The sequence below is a fragment of the Phaenicophaeus curvirostris genome, chromosome 14 (assembly GCF_032191515.1).
Source record: "Phaenicophaeus curvirostris isolate KB17595 chromosome 14, BPBGC_Pcur_1.0, whole genome shotgun sequence".
Lineage (NCBI taxonomy): Eukaryota > Metazoa > Chordata > Aves > Cuculiformes > Cuculidae > Phaenicophaeus > Phaenicophaeus curvirostris.
In genome coordinates, this window is record NC_091405.1 from 6,801,401 (window position 1) to 6,818,744 (window position 17,344).

The 17,344-nt window shown below is 45.1% G+C and overlaps 1 protein-coding gene across 2 annotated transcripts in view; it reads right to left on the minus strand.

The window, feature by feature from the left end:
- The window catches only part of NECAB2 (N-terminal EF-hand calcium binding protein 2), an 85,622-nt gene that overhangs the window by 14,351 nt on the left and 53,927 nt on the right, over positions 1-17,344 (minus strand). The window contains exons 4-5 of one of the 2 annotated variants that reach the window (XM_069868707.1): positions 9,585-9,610; positions 6,515-6,612 (exon numbers count right to left, since the gene is read on the minus strand). In XM_069868707.1, coding sequence (XP_069724808.1) covers positions 6,515-6,612; positions 9,585-9,610 — 124 coding nt within the window. The remainder of the gene's footprint in view (positions 1-6,514; positions 6,613-9,584; positions 9,611-17,344) is intronic. The other variant, XM_069868708.1, reaches the window with a different exon arrangement.

Here is a 17,344-nt window from a genome sequence, read left to right on the forward strand (position 1 = left end):
TCCACATCATTTCTTTTGCTATAGAAATTGATACTGAAATTGTTCAGAAACGTGTCATTCAAAATATATGGAAAGATGACTCAGCCTTTACCAATTCATCACCCCATTGCCACTCCTTTCTTTTTTCATCCCAAACCATTCACCATGAATATACCTTTAACTGCATTATAGGAGTGTTTCAGAGCTGGCGTTTCCTCATAACATCACCCATACAAGAAAGGGGCAAAAAAAGCAGCTAATAACCCCTAAAAGGTATAAATGTGAGGGCAGACAATGCTCTGAGCCCTCCGGAAAAGGCAAACTGGCCATTTGAGCAAACACCCTGACCCCTAAAGAAAAGCCAAATGCTTTCAAGGGAGAAGATGATGACGAGGTGCACAGGATTTCAGCCAGGTACAAAGTACCAGGAGATATATTTGGCAGTAAGGAAGGCAGAGAAGCACTTCTCTGAAGGGAAGTCTGATGTGTGGTAGGGTACGAATTCACCCAGGGGGAAAGATATAGCAACAGATGTGCTGCAGTGGTACCCCAGGGGCTTCAAGCCCAGAGCAAGAGACCTCAGCTGGTGTTCCTGTTACCACCATGGTTTGGTCTGGGACAAATCAGGACCAGACCACGAAGTCTACAGGAAACCCTGAGCAGCTCACACTGAGCTGGGTACCCAGAGCTGCTGCCACCACGCTGCTGTTAAATCCTGCCGTGGCCAGTGTCCTGCTGCAGCAAAGCACTGCTCCAGGAGCCTCAGGTGACCTTGGTATGAACAACAAATCTGCTCAGCAGAGAAGGAAAAAAACCTGCTCAAGAGAAATGAAAGAACAAGATAAAGGATTAGCTGGAGGGTGGGAGGAAAAGATTATTTTTAAGGATTATTTCTACTGACTATTTTATCTCGAGGTGTCATCATTCAAAAAAGAGCAATATCATATTTGGCAAGCTTAATTTTGGCAGGTAAGAATGCAAATGAGAGCACTCTATCTCACTGTTCTGGACTGCACTACAAAACAAAAAAACCCTCATCCATCATTTTTAGCTTCCAAGACTGGGAGCAGATGGTATTCACTCTGGGGCTGTAACTGAGCTGTTCAAACAAGTTCTGCTTTGCAGCACACTGCTGGTGGCTGAAAGCTGGGGGAGACCCACAGCCAAGCTGGCACCAGCAGTGGGGAGTGGAATCATAGAATCATAGAATCACCAGGGTGGAAGAGACCCACTGGATCATCGAGTCCAACGATTCCCATCAATCACTAAACCATGTCCCTCAGCACCTCATCCAGCCGTCCCTTAATCACCTCCAGGGAAGGTGACTCAACCCCCTCCCTGGGCAGCCTCTGCCAGTGCCCAATGAACCTTTCCATGAAAAAGTTTTTCCTAATGTCCAGCCTAAACCTCCCCTGGTGGAGCTTGAGGCCATTCCCTCTTGTCCTGTCCCCTGTCACTTGGGAGAAGAGCCCAGCTCCCTCCTCTCCACAACCTTCTTCCAGGTAGTTGTAGAGAGCAATGAGGTCTTCCCTCAGTCATCTACTGCAGCAGCTCCCACCAAGCCCCAGGAGCCCAGCACCTCCTGTTCACTGTGACAACATGTCATAAGGCAGAGACGAGAAGGGAGAATTGCAACAGGAACAATTTAACTCACAAATAACATATGCAAACCTATTCAGCCATATGTATGCACCTCTGAGCTCCCTAGTGATGCTGGAGCATCAGCAGCTGGTATTGAAGGTCAGTACACTCAGTTTTCCCTTTATGATTTACATATTCTCTCATCTAAATAATGATGCTCAGGGGTAATTGTGCCTGCAGCTGGTTTGGGTACAGTGCCTGTCCATAAGACACATGTGTGGTATTTGGCACCCTGACAGAGAAGGCTCTCCGAGGGTGTGTGATGTGACACCATTTGGTTTTATTTCCTCTCCTGGTCCATTAAATGATGTAAAAAACCTTTTGGCAAGTAGACTGGCAGCGGAGCAAGAAAGCAAGGAGTAAAACATCATCTGTCACATCTTCTTTTTCCTCCTCTAGGACTAAAAGCGATGTTTGGCTTCAAGCAGAAGGTGGTCCAGGGCCACCCACAGGTCTTCAGACCTCCTCCATAGATCCCTCCTGCTGCTCTCCACTCCTCCCTGAAGTCAGTGTCCAAATCCCCTCTCAATCTGACAGGCTGCCCTCCTCGTCCCTGTTTGCCCCGTCCTGGCCCTTCCTGAAGCAGAGAAGCCACATCAAAGTGTACCAGGAAGATCAGTTGTTTCATTTTGGTATGTGCAGGGGGGGATTGTTGCAATTTCAGCTCTGATTTGGGGCAATTTTGCTTTCCCACCCCAGCTGGGACAGGGCTGGCACCAAGGACCATTACTGGGGCTTCTTGGACCTGTTTGTTTGGTGCCCAACGGCAGCTTCTCCAGAAAGCAGCAATCTGATCTTAAATCTGAGTTGCTTCATCCTTGAGGGCATTCCTCAATCAGCATTTTTGGGACTTATTTGCAGCTTGCTCTTAAAGTTTGCCTCCCTGCTAAAGGTCAGCTGTGCTTATGTTGCTACACACAATGGGACCAGCACACACGAGCTTTAATTTCCACAACAGAAGTGTCCATGCCCACCTATATCTGCACAGCATCGATTTATGGCTATCCCTAAAATTCTTCCTGTCCTGTTCCTAAAGGTTTTCCCTGCTGGGAGAGCAGGCTACCAAATGAATGGTTGGACTCGATGATCCGGTGGGTCTCTTCCAACCTGGTTATTCTATGATTCTATGAAATGGAAGGCACTGTGAAAGCCTCCTTGGGTGGCAGAAAATAGAGGCACCGTTGGCCTGAGCATGATCTGCAGTGGTTTGCAGGAAATGAGATTGGGGGTTATCCCCAGCTGAGAAAGATGCTCTGTTTAAACAGGGTGCTTGGCTTTCCGCAATAACCAAAAATTAGGGACAGCTCAGCCTTGCTCCAGTCCCCCAGCGCCCACCAATACCAGACACACAAACTGTGTGCTGGCCAGTCACGCTGGGTTTGGTATTTGTCAACTGCACTATAAAACAATAAATAAGAATTATGTAGGAACATCTCCCACCGGCAGCCTTTTTATAGATCCTGGAAGTTCACTTCCTTTCTCTCCAATTTAACTTTGCATTTCCCAGCGTCATTGGCAGTCATTTCAACGCGGCACGGACATCACTGTGTTGGAGAATAATTACAATGACAGATTTTGTTTTGCAGCATGAGGCCTTCCACGATTGTATCTAATTACTCCTGATACTTTATGAGCTCCTCCAGCATGAGATAATTGCTGCTTTCTCTTTTTATGAGCAAGAAATAATCAGTTGTCTTTTAAGGTGAGAAATAAAAACAACAATTAAATACCACAGTTACCCAGCCCCTCTTGTCAGCAGCCACCTTGTCAGAGAGCCAACACAGGAGAAGGTTAGGCTTCATTTATCGATTGCACCAAATGCTTTTTTTTAATGGGAGAGAGAACGAGGGAACAAGGAACACTACCAAGTGATCAATAGCTTTCTCCAGCTGACGAAATACTTATTTTAATACAGCGAAGCAGGAGTATCTCACAAATGAAGCAGTTTGCTCGTGAGTCAGGGGGCTCAGCATCAGCACCAAGTCCTTTGCAGAATCCGACCACGGGGAAAAGCTGCAGAGACAGCAACAGGCTTGAGCCACAAAGGGTAAAAAACCACTCTCAGCTCCTCCCAAAGCCTGCTGCCTTGGCAGTCTTTTCCCTGATCCAGCATTTTTAAAAATATATTTGCATGTATATATCTCCTACATATCCTGACATCAGCACAAGGCCCTTTGTTACAGCATCACGTGTGGAGGAGATGGAGCAGAAGGAGACCTGTGTGAATGGACCCATCAGAGAGATGGGAGCTCACACTGACTCTTGCAGCCCTGGGACAGAGAGTCCTCTCCCTGGGACTGAAGCCTGACCCTGTAAATGTAAGCCCAGCCCTGCAAGAAGTAAAAAACCCTTTGACATTACCCAGGGTGAGGTGTGGAATACACATGGGCTGGAACACAGTGAGAAGACCTCAGCTAGACTATTTTATTGGTTTGGAGCCTAAGAAGGTTTCTTCTGACACTCTGTTTTGGCTCTGTTTTGGCAATCTAGAGAGCCAATAACTACTTTTTACTTTTTTTTTTTTTCCAGGGAAAACATATAGTGAAAGAATCTCAGATCTCAAAAAAAAAAAAAATCTGGAAGTCTGTCTTATCCAAAAACTGAAGATGAGTTTCTCTACTTCCTACAACAGCTTCTTATCTGTTTTGTTTTTCTTTCTTCCCCTTTCGGTTCTTTACCTGAACAAAGTGCCTGTGTTTGAATAATTCATTGATGAGGTTTGTACCGTTTTGTACAGAAAATCACAGCAGGGAGCCGATGTTTTTCATGAAATACTTCTCTGCCAGCTCCTCTCTGTGAAGGCGCCTTGCTTTGTCTGCTCACTTGCCAGACAGTGAAGAGCAACACACCCCATGGGCTGATCAAATGGGGGTGATGAGGGATGCTGGGGTAGCTCTCCCCTCTCCTGACTTTAGCCATCCAGAAAGGAGATGTCTGCATTTCAGATGAAGATGCCTCCAGCGCTCTGGATCTCCCCTATTCCCTCCACATGGTCCTGACAAGGGTGACTATCTCAGATTCAAGTAAATAACCTTCATCCATCACAATTAAGGCATGTGAATCCTGCCACAAGCTGCTGAATCAAGGGAGAAAGATGCTCTTCTTATAAAGGCAGTGGATCGGGATTATGAATGACCATCCTGCTTCTCCTGCAGATTTCTTATACAAGGTAATACCCACACACTCAGATGACTAATTTATAATCAGGAACTAAGCCATCCATCCTCCTCGTGCAAAATGCTGTGAGGAATTAGTAATATATACTAACCTTGCATTCAAAAAGCAGTGGTGGAAGGCATCAAGAATAACAAGTTCAGCTTAATTACTGAGATACCTATTAGCATATTAACATGTATTTAAAATACATAGTTGGCAAATCTGACTGCCAGAAAAATTTGCTAATAATGACTAAAAATGAGGCATAAGGAGACTTAACTAATTAGAAAAAATGAAATACTACTGTTCTCCTGATTTCTTTTTAACCCCCTAATAATGTGTTGATAAAAATTCACAAATGCTTCATACAGGTCAGTGCATGGCCAGAAACTTTTCCCTTCAGATTATTCTAGCAAGACATCAGCATGTGAAATATGTGGCTTCACTTTCCACGCTGCCCTCCTCACAAACATTAAAAAGGATGGATTTGGATAAAGCAAGGAAACCAGGATCTTTACCCAGGATCCAGAAGGGAAATAAATTTGCTGATTCACATTCTAACTCCTAAAAAGTCTTATCATTACCCAATCTTTAATGTGGAGCAGTCTGAGTTTCTCCATTAGCTTTAGAGACATATGGAAGGGAGATTTTGATTTGAATTACTCAGAGGAGGACTGGAGTTGAATTGCGAAACCCTTGGAGGTGCTTGGGAAAAGAAAAACCTCCCTCCGTGCTTCAATCCTCAGTGCTTTCCAGTGAAGAGGAAGCTGCTTTTATCTTGTCATGCTGCAAAAGAATGATGGAAATACGACTCAAAGTAGAAGTAGGAGCATTGACTATCCTGAGCTAATAAATACCGCTGATACAGCCCAGTAGAGCACATTTTCCTTGTAGTTCTTCAAACACAGCCCTCTAGTTTCTAACACAGCAGCTGTGCACGTGACTGACCATACTTCTGGAAGTCATGCCTTCCAACGTGCAAGCTGTAATTAACAGTAGTTTTATAATGTAACGTTTCCAAAAGTACCTGTACTGATGGTAACAAGAACTCACATACTCAAAATCCCACGGAAGAGATCCACAGGCCATGTTGTCTGAAGACAACTGGAGCACCTTTGAGCTTCAGGTAACTCAGAACTTAAGCCATAGCACAGCCAAAACTGTCTGTCAGACTTGGGAAGGGTGCTGAGAAGGTACGGTTCTCTACGACAAAGCCTCTATGCCACCATCTACCACACATGACATTGACACATCGGTTCACAATCTAGCCAAGACTTTCACAGAATCATAGAATCATTAGGTTGGAAAAGACCCACTGGATCAAAGAGTCCAACCATTCCTATCAATCACTAAACCATGTCCCTCAGCGCCTCGTCCACCCGTCCCTTAAACCCCTCCAGGGAAGGTGACTCAACCCCCTCCCTGGGCAGCTGTTCCAGTGCCTGACGACCCTTTCCGTGAAAACATTTTTCCTGATGTCAAGCCTGAACCTCCCCTGGCAAAGCTTGAGGCCATTCCCTCTCGTCCTTTCAATATTCATTTTGCTGTTATGACAAAAAAAAAATCCACTGTTGTCCTGTTGCTGCCACGACCCACTCACTGCATAAATGCAATGGCATGAGGAGACAGCACCGTTAAACAGAATGAAGACCTCGGAATTTAGATGCTTTGTTAACTTAACATTTGCACCATTTTGCTCCAAGCCCATGGAACACAGGACGCAGTGAGGAGGACTCACCCGTTTAGTGTAGTCCATTGCCTTCAGGATGGAGAGGTTCAGTGTCTCCAGTGAGGCCAAGACGTCTTCGTAGTCTCCCATGTGGTCAGCAAAATAGTCTGGGAAAACCAAAAGGGACATGATGGCAACAGTTGATGTAACTTCAGGGCTACATGATACCTCAAGGTCTGTTTATTGGTGGAAAGGAAAAACACAAAGGGTAGTTTCAGGTATATTTATATCCTGAGCCAAAGTCACAACTTGTCCTGCAGAGACGGACAAGACTCTCCGCGCCTTCCTCATCTCTGTTGCAGGAGGGATGATCCGTGCTGGGCTGCTCTGCAGCTTTAGCAACAGGCCGATGCAATCCCACCCACTGATCATTGATGCAAAATATGGCCAAAATCAGCGTGTCCCCATGCGACTGATGGCTCCGTGACATAACTGAGCCCTGGAACGGTTTCATGCATGAGCTATAGAGTCCTGAAATCCACCATTCGCAATGGAAACACTGAGACGTGAAGTACAGCAGTGAGATACGCTGTGAGTTTGAAGTGTAGACATGAAGTTACCCCCAGTGACTGGGTGACTGACACTGACTACAGCTAAAAGCTGTTCCTCAAATGCTACCAGCGCTGAGGACATAAAGCTTCACACGAAGGTGACATCTCTCTGGAATGCAACAAGACACGAACTCCAGGAAACAGTCTCACTAATTAGGTTCTCTTGGCTTAATTAGAAGTGCCTATAACTGTTTGCAGCCCAAAAACATATCCAAGGGGAAGGAGATCTTGGCAGAAGCTGGAATGTCACAAAGTGATTGGCAGCAGCTGTTCCATGATAAACCGAACAGCTTATTCTCATCATAGTATGTTTATTTGTGTTATTTTTTCTTATTATAATTTACTTGAGAAAGAAAAACTGAGCAGATCTTAAAGGCAAAGAAGAGCCATTTTTGTAAAAAGCTGGACTAATACATTTCAAGACAAATGTGCCGCTGTGGGCAGAGCACAGCCCTTGAGACCAACCAAGTAGCACGCGGGAGAAGAACGGGATAGACTTCTGCAACCCAAGTATTCAGTTCTACTGTTTTAGCCTTATTTATTCACAGGAACATCTGAGATCAGCTCTTCCTGTCTTACATGATTCCTGCTCATGGATGCTACACATCCTACATGCAGCAATGGGACCAACGCTCGGGAGACGGGCACAACTGCAACCCACGCTGGTGCAGGAGTTGGGTGTCCTCCCACATCTCTCCCCAGCAAAGCTGTCGTCCATCACCCCAGAAATTTGTAACAGCTCTTTGTGCATCTCCTGTTGGTACATCTCAGTTTGCTGGACAGCTTATACCATTGCATGCAATGTCCCATTTAAACTGGAACAGGGTGAATGGAATTTGATGGTTGTATGTGCGTTTTCTGGGTATATTAAGTGCTTCCAGCTATGACTTGGAGCTCCTCTGGGAGTAAAGAGCCACACAATTGTGTGTAAGTCAATCTAAGTGCTGGTAATTGTCACATTCATTGGCAGGAAAAAAACCCCAGAACTTTAGATGATGCTATGCGATACTGATTACGCCATATAAAATTTCTCATATAAGCTGCCGGGATCAAGAAATCCCTTTTAAGATGGTCTCAACATCCTACAACATGCAACCTATTTCAAGAGAGATCATAGATTCCATTTTACTAAAATGAAGGTTTATATTTAAAATAATGCTTAAGTAAGTAGCAAGCAAATAAGGAATTGCAGTCAAAGACAGGTATTCAGCAGCTAAAGGATCTAGGCAGGATGCGTGTTCTTCAGTCCTTCTCCGGGTTTCCTGTGGGAGCTGATGGGTTTATCTCCCACCTTTCCTGGCAGCTTTACCCCTGGAGAGGCAGTGAGGTGGGATCGCTGTGGCTGGCAGCCCCGTGATTTTCTGATTTTATCAGACTCAAGGATGGGGTCAAGCCATGACATTACTACCCTGTATTTCCTGGCAAAGCTCATGGTAGAAGCTGCAAGGTCTTAATTTCTTGGATCAGATGGCAGGGAAACCCAACACAAGGAGTGATGGGAACAAGCTCATCAGCAAACCAAAAAGGTTTTATGGACATCTTTGTTTCTTGTGTACTGGAAGGACAACAGGTGGAGATAAACAGCTGAAAGCAGCTGCCTTTGCTGCTGGTTTGAATGCTCAAAGTCCTGCAGGGTGCTGCAAGGAGAAATGCAAGGTGTGGGCAAGGGTTAAGTACATCAGGAGGAGAGAAATGCCAGGTAACGTCTTGGTGCAGACATTCCTGATCTTAAAAGTATTTGGAATGATGAGTAACCACCTGGTGCTGGCACAGACAACCCAGTAAGCGCCTTTCTGGCTGCATCCCACTCTCATCTAGACCTCTGAAGGTTGTAATTGGTGGCAAAGTGATGAAGGTAAATAGTGAAGACCTGCTGCCTGGCACAGGAGGAGAGGAGAAGAGATGGATAAGCTGCGAGGCCACACACCTTAGTGACCCCATCTCCTCCCACAAAGCTGGGGCATAGGAAATGTTTCCCAATACCAAGTGTCCATGGAAAAATACCACCAAATGAGCAGCAGGAACCCCTTGCACGAGTCACCTCACATCAAAGCAAAGCCCAGCAGCAAATACTCCCTTTCTGGTCAAAGCATGGGACAAAACATTAACAGATATTTTCTTTTCAGCCTTTAATTTGTGCGAGTCATGGGAGGTGCAGCAGAGGGGGAGCCTTCTAGGAGACACAAAGGTTTGCCCAAGGAGAAACACGTTACGGGTACTGCAGAGCAATACTGGTTTATTAAACTTCTGAGCAGAACTGGAAGCCGTGACATTGTCAGAAATTAAACTCCAGCTGACTATTGAATAGGAGCCAGGTGCTCTGCTCAGCTCTGACCCCATTTGTGTTGCAAGAAAATGAAGAAAAGTTTTGCCAATTTTCCTGTGGAATAAGGAGTGAAAGAGCAGAAGTGCTGAGACCCCCCAGCTCCGCAGCAGCCGTGGCACCAACAGCCTTACAGAAACTTTTATACATCCTTCAAAGGCACATGTGCACATAGCAGTTGCCATAAGAGAGGGACAGCACTCACCACACAGCTCCTTGGTGTCCACATTGCTGGAAGAGGGGAAGGACAAAGCAGGGGAGGAAGCAGGAAAAAAAAGACAGAAAAAGAAGATTTTAATGTAAAGGACAAATTAAAGATACAGTTAGGATTTCTTAAGGCTTAAGCCCGGATACCTACCTGCTACAATAACTTCTCCCTCAGCATCCCCCAGTCCCCAGTGGGGACAGCTTAGGGAGGAGGCAATGGCTGGTGCCACTCAGAGCATCCACACACCTCTGCATCTTCAGCCTCCACACACCTCTGCATCTTCAGCCTCCACACAGCCAGGACCCGTTTGCACATTATTCTGGGTATTCCCTGAGGGGGAAATGGGCACCCGTGCATCCCCCCAAGAGTGGACTTGTGCTTATAAGGGACTCTGTACCCACATGGCACATCAACTCCTCTGTCTTCCTCCCAGGTATCTACCCCACTAAGGCACCTGGTGTGGCACACAGAATCTGTTTATTCCTATTTGTTTGGGATAAAAAATGTGTAACATTTACTTTCCTAGATGGATCAGTTCTCCCAACTCTGCCCACATGAAGCAACCACAGGGCCGTACGCAGTTCCCTCCTGGGGCTCCCTCCAGACAAAATTGCACAATTACTTCTTAATACATGAACATTTAGTAACGATATCCCAACAGACAACCTGCTTAGGAAATAAAGATTGCTCCTAATCACTTTGTGCTTCAGATTCCCACATGATTATTAGTGCCATTCAAGCACTGGAATGATCTCTTAATAGAATTATATTTTATCAATCCATTTACATCCTGGAAAGCGATTTCTTTAACTAAACTCATTCCTGTTCTGTCTGACCTGTCAACATAAGTGGATTAGGGAAAGAGATGCTTTCAGTATTGCTTTCATCCTCCCACAGCCCTGCTGCCCTGGACCCCAAAATCCTCCTGACAGGCAGCTCTGCTCCCAGCCTGCAGGACCCAGGCTCTTCCCTCCCTCTGTGACCTAAAGTTTTCATTTGCTGCTGGCCTTCTCTTGGGATGAGATACCATTCTGAAGGGATGATGCACAGGGGAAAGCATTAATTTCAGAGTGCTCTTCACTACCAAGGCCACGCTGGGTCTCATAATTGAGGATTCACGACACAAAGCACTGTGCATTCGCAGCAAGATGAAGTACCCAGGAAAACCTCATCTCTGCTGAAATCTTTTGTAATCTTCTGCAGCAGGCTCAGACCTTGTATGTGCTGAACAGCCTCGCTGGGCAACGTGCAGCAGCAGGACGTGGCACAGGCTGCATTTTCCATTCAAACAGCATCATAAAGCATTTTCTGCTTTAGCAGACAGACTTATTTAGGAGATTTTTCTTTTTCTTTTGTCTCTGTCTGAGAAGATGCGAGTCTGAGGACTTTGCTGACCTATCACCAGATGCATTTCATCCCTGAAGAGTGCCAGCCTGGTGCACGATGACTAACCAGAAATGCATGCACATGCTAGTGATATCTGGAGGAAATCCCCCAAATTCACAGGGCCATCCATGCCCAGGTTCTCCCCAAAAGGAGAGCCTCAGGTACTGTGGACCCTCCACTACCTCTCCTGAGCTGTGGGACCCGCTTGGTGCTGGAGGCAAATTCATATATCCCAATCCTGTGAGCTGCCAGCTGCCAGAAAGGCGCCACCTGACCTGCTTAATTCTGTAAAAATGCGTTAGGAAATCACACCCCCTTTTATTTAGCTGATGTCTGCCACAGAGTATTAAAAAGTCCTCTCTTGGCTCCAACACCTTCATGGCGCAGGACACATGGCATGCAAGCTGCTGGCAGCAAACACACTGGCACAACCTTCAGCTGGAGGTGCAGGTAGCACCTGCATCTGCAGCATCGGCTTTCACACTACTTAATATTAATTCCCTTGGAGATTTATCATCTTTCTCAAACCCTGTGATTATTTCTCTGAATAATACAAAACTCCCAGAGATGCCATGAGCTAGATTTCCCTGACTTCCCATTCTCATGCCCAAATCCACTGAACATGAAGGTCCAAAACTCTACCTAGAAGAGACAACTCCTGACAAAACGACCTATGGCACTTTGGCAGCATGTGATTGCTAACACAGAGCCTCAGTAATTCACAGGCAGAGAAAACACAGGTACAGGAGGAAACTCCTAAGACGCATTTCCATCACCAGCACAGCCCCATGCCTGCTCAAGGACCCTGACTGATCCTTCATCAATGCTCTTGCCAGCACAGAGCCCTAGAAGTGAACCAATACTCTCAGACATGTGCACAAGTTCCTTGTCAGCATCAACCACAAAGCCCTTGATAGTATTTTTCAGAAGCCAGTTAGTGTTTATATACACCTACCAACATGGTTATATGTTTGCAGCTAGGGCACATTAATGAGAAAAAAATCTACTGTATTTGACATAGTTTAGCACTATAATAATTGATCTGTGGCTGCAAAAAATTGTCTTTTATTTCCTCACATCCTGCCATCATATTGTTTAACTCAACTGTACTTGAAGGTTAACTTGGCTGAGAAGCTGCTTTTAATTTTAAGCCATCTTGCATTAAGAATAAGCCTAATTAAAGAAATTACTGAAGTCATAAGCTGGCTTAATAAAAAAATATAGTAATGTTCAGATGGAAATTTGTAAGGAGAAATCAATGGGTACTTCAGCATGACCCATGGCATTTCCCGGGACGTTTCCATCCTGCAGGAGTCTGCCCATCGCAAACATCGCAGACACAGCCACATCCCCATCACTGTTACAGAGGAGTTATTGCCCAGTATGGATGCTGCACAGCTGAATACACGATGCAAGGGAAGCACTCTACTTGGCTGCAGTAGCATGGGTAGTGTCAGTAGGATTTTTTATGATGCAAGTATTCAGGAACTGGGTTTCAAGCCTCAGCTTCCCACAAATACCCTTACCATCCCTAACCCTTCATCCCAGCATTGTCCTTCAGCAGAGATTTTTGGAGCTATCAAAAAGCACTTTGAAATGAAAACATTTAGATGAGCACTAGCTACCAATTCTTGGTTTTCAGCTGCCAAATGTTCAAGCTTTCCATAAGCCACAACAAACTAAAAAGAAAAATTGCAACAAGTTGTTCTCATTTCTTCCGGATTTTTTTTCAGCTGCCAGAACATTTGGCTGTGAATTAGCTTTTCATTTTAAGCATTCTTACTTTAACATTGTGACTAATCAAACAACTTATTGAAGCCATAACCCAACTAACTAAGCAGAATATTATAATGTCCAAGTGAAACTTTAAATGGAGAAATCAAGTGTTACTTCTGTGTTACACAGTTTTTTCTACATGCCAAAGGCCATATAGTATCATAGAATGGATTAAGCTGTAAGGGACATCAAAGATCATCCAGTTCCACCCCCTGCCATGGGCAGGGACACCTCCCACTGGATCAAGCTGCTCAAAGCCCCAACCAACCTGGCCTTGAACACCTCCAGGGATGGGGCAGCCACCGCTTCTCCCAGCAACGTGTCACTGCCTCACAATTCACAGGAAAAAAAAAAAAAAAGTCTTCCTAATATCTCATCTAAATCACCCCTCTTTCTGCTTAAAACTGTTCCCCCCATCCTATTCTGATCAATAGCCACTCCCCAGCTTTCCTGTAGCCCCTTTAGGTGCTGGAAGGCTGCTCACTCTAAGGTCTCCCCATAACCTTCTCTTCTCCAGGCTGAACCACCCAAACTCCCTCCTCCTGTCCTTGTACAGGAGGTGCCATCTTCATGGCTTCCTCTGGACTTTCTCTAACAGATCCAGGTCCTTCCTGAACATCAGTATTCCAGGCGAGGTCTCATGAGAAAAGAGTAAAGAGGCAGAATCACCTTCCCTGACCTGCTGGTTCATCTGATTCCTCTCCAAAACAGAAGTCTGTCTTTCATCAAATTAGAAAAATGATGAAAATCCTATAATGTAGAGGAGCACAACCTTGCATCCACAACATTTCTGGGCATGTCACCCTTTGAGATTACTTTCCAAGACAAAGATCCTCCATTTGCCACTTGGGACCTAATTTCTCAGACAGAAACAGGAGTCAAACATGAGCCTTCAGCTTTTAAACTAGAGCATCTTCTGAAAAATCAGAGTACAAGCCATAAACTAATTTAGCCACAAGAAGGACTTTTTATTGCTCACCACCCACCACTACTGGGATAATTTAACCAGATAAACACATTGGAAATAGTTTTCCCTGCTAGTTCACATCAAGCTATTACAAAGAAAGAGAAAAGTCCTCAAAGCATGATACTCCCCCCTCATACGTGGGAGTTTAAAAGAGCAAAAACCATGCTGTGAGAGCATCTCCTCGGTGGGCTTAATCAAGTAAATTTACCCAGAAAGTAATTACTGCTGCACAGGCAGGAAGTGGAGGAGGCTGCCCAGGGTAATCGCTGTGCCTCCTGCATACTCCAGCAAGAAATACATTTCTCCTCCCCCCCAACCTTAAAATGGGAGCAAGTAGCTTGATGAGCACCTGAGCTAACGAGAAACCCTGGGAAGTTGCTTCTTTGCCCTCCCGCATTCTCGATTGCAGATTATCCAGTGGATGGGCTTTTATCAGGGTTGTACTGTACTCATTTTCTGCTGCTTTTGCAACAGTTCAAAGCATTTCTAAGCTTTTTCTTCTTCTCTACCTGCCTTTCTTGAAGAATGCTGCCTTTTTTGAGACTTTCTTTCAGGGAAAAGTGGGGTGTCAGCACCAGAGAGGGCAGACTGCAGAAAGGTGTCCAATAGCCGAGGGTTTACAAGCTCAATTTGAATACCCCAGCAGCCAGATCTCCAGGCAGGTGCTGGTCCCCCACGTAACCTTCAGGTCTCAGGTCAGAAGCTTCAGCTGCATTGATAAAGATCAGCTCAACACTTTGAGTGAATCAGCATTTTCCAGCGGGGAAAGGTATTTCTGGAAATTTTCCATGATTATTTGCTTTAGTTCTTAAGAAGTAAGCCCAGTGAAGCTCAGCCAGAAGGCACCCAAGGAAATCTTCAGGACTCAGCATGGCAAAGCCAGAGCTGCTCTGGTCCTGTGCTGATGACAGTCCCCCTACTAGGGACTGAAGCCCTGCAGATGTCTCTTCCAGCCAGAACAACCACCAGTCTCCAATCCAGCATCTATCCCTCTCTTTTCCCAGCATCAGCATGGCTGAGAGCCCCGGCTTGCTGTTGTTAATGCTTTTCTCCAGGCTTCTCTTCAATTATAGAGAGGAGCAGGAAAGTTATGAGACTAGAACAGAAAGATAAAGTGAAGAAGCAGAGGTGAAATTCCCTTCTTCAGTTCCAGCCCAGCCAAGGGAAGAGGTCTCAGGCTTTCCCAACAGGCAGCACAATCAAAAAACATAATGGGAATTCAGAAGTTACAAATATATCAGCGTCTCACATCTTCACAGTGTATTTCTCATGCAAATAGCTGCCTGGATGTGCCGCTCGAATGCCACTCAACACTTGATCAGCTTCAACTGAAGATAATAACTCTTTTACTTCGGCAGATGAAAGGTTTGCATCAGCAGCCACACAGCTCAGTTGCTTTACCAGCACAGAAAATGGAAGTTTTTCTAAAATCAAGTTCTACTTTTACTTCCTTCTTCAATTCACAGCTTTGGGTTTGCTACAAGGCTTCAAACAAGCATGGAAGCAAATTATCCTCTAGCGTTAGCCACCTGCAAAACTAATTTTCATTTAGGAAAGACTAAAAAACAACATGTGCAGCTGGGAAGTATTATTGTATCTGATGATATGCCTTCTAGTCCCAGCAGCAGCAGCGCTGTGTTATCTCAGCCGTTCAGAAGTGGAAAATGTACATCCAGATGCCTACCAAGGGGTCACAGATGGTCACTCTAGATCATTGGTTTCTGAACTGAAAGAAACATTTTTACACAAACTGCAGAGTGAGAGAAATTCTTGCAGGCAGAGCAAGAGAAGTACCAAATACTGGATGCCAGGAGATGAATAACTTCTAAATTCTAAAGAACTAAGCAACTTCCCAAGCCCATCATCATACTCTCTGGAGAACAAAGCTAAATCCTTCCTGAGACCTACCCAAGTCCCTCCTTCACCTGCCCACTTGCTATAGAGTCCCACTCTTATGTTTGAAGTAAAAAAAGAACTTTCAAAATCTGAAGTGCCACATGCAAAAAAACCAGCACAAACCGTATGCCGAGGCTGTCCACAACCAGAAGTTCACCCAGCCAGCTGCAGCTTTGAATGACATCAGCAAACAAGTAACATATGCCAGTATTGGCTTTAATTTCTTTAGCCATGGCAAGCTTACAGTCAGGGCTTTGGTGGACACCTGGCTCTTACTTTAGAGAACGGTGTTTACCTCCTGCCAAATGTCCTTGCTTCCTGCATGAAATAAATTGAAAACATATTTGTGATGCTCTTCACAGGAATAATTCAAAGCTGCACATACTGGCGCAGTCGCACTTGTCCTGCGCATGATTCAGTAAAAACAATACATAGAGTGAGCACCAAGTCCCAGCAGGTATTTTTCATTTAGCTCTGCTTTTTCCAGCAGGGCAGAAAGTACCTATTTAAATTACTGGAGTGGATGGAGGAGAGCCCATTTGCACGAGCCAATACAGGGTTCAGCATTCTCTCCAGACAGAAGTTCCCCTCTCCCCAAATCCAAGTTACATGAAACAGGTGCATGTTTGCAGTGTCCATATGGATCACCACATAACTGGGATGTTTCCAGCACTAGCACACAATGGTTTATGTTAAAACACCTACAGGGAACAGCTCCCATGGGGGCTGCAGAAAGAGAGAGAAATTCTGCCTTCTCTAAAGCAAAACTAATAACTTTATTCTTCCCTTGGCACATACTCCATCATCAAGCACTTGGGGAACACAGGAAGGGGGTCTGAAAGCCCAGCAGTGAATCATGTTTTTCTCCAAAGTGCTGGTCCTGCAGAGAAGGAAAAATAGGGACAAAGAATTGCCCAGGAACAGAAAGAAGCAAAAGGAGGATTTTGTTTGATATTTCCACATATAGATTTTATATTACAATGAGCCCCACCACCTCTGGTGCATGATTTGGGATTATAACAGGTTAGAGGTACTGTGGGAGACAATCTCTTTCCTCCTTCTTGCCCTTACTATCAGTAGGATTTTCATTCATTTGCTGGTTTGATGGATGAAAGCAAGTGTCCCTGAGAATGCTTGACACCTAAACCCAGAGTGTGGCTCCTTCCAGCTCCTTGCATAGTTTTCCTCAGTATCTAGGCAGATGAGGACCAAGTTAGGGGCAGTTTTGCTTCTTTTCTACAACACGTGGCCACAGCTGTTAGTGACACTCTGCAAGATAGAAGGTGAGCAGCAGCAGGACTGCACAGCAAACCTGTATTCAGATCTATTGAATATTAATATCTTCATATGTCTTTCTCTGTGGGTCTTTGCTTTCATTAGCCATCTGCGTTTTCATTAATATAGACACTGCCCAGATCCAGTTTTCAAACCACAGCACAAAGTTTTGGACTAAAGCAGTAGAGTCCTCGTCAAAAGCCAGTAATCTGGAAAATACTGATTTTTCAAGGTAAACTGAACTGACTTTCAATACAAACAAGCACAGCAAATCTGGCAGGGTCATGACAAAATATGCTCCTTTGCTCATCCTGTTTCAATGCTGTTTCCTCCCTACACAAGTCCCTGTGAATTTGCTACAGGGGCGCACAGGGAGGCCAGGATGGACCCATTCTACCTTCAAAAACACAAACAGAAATCATGAGGCCCTGTTTTCATGTTGAGCACCAGCAATAGG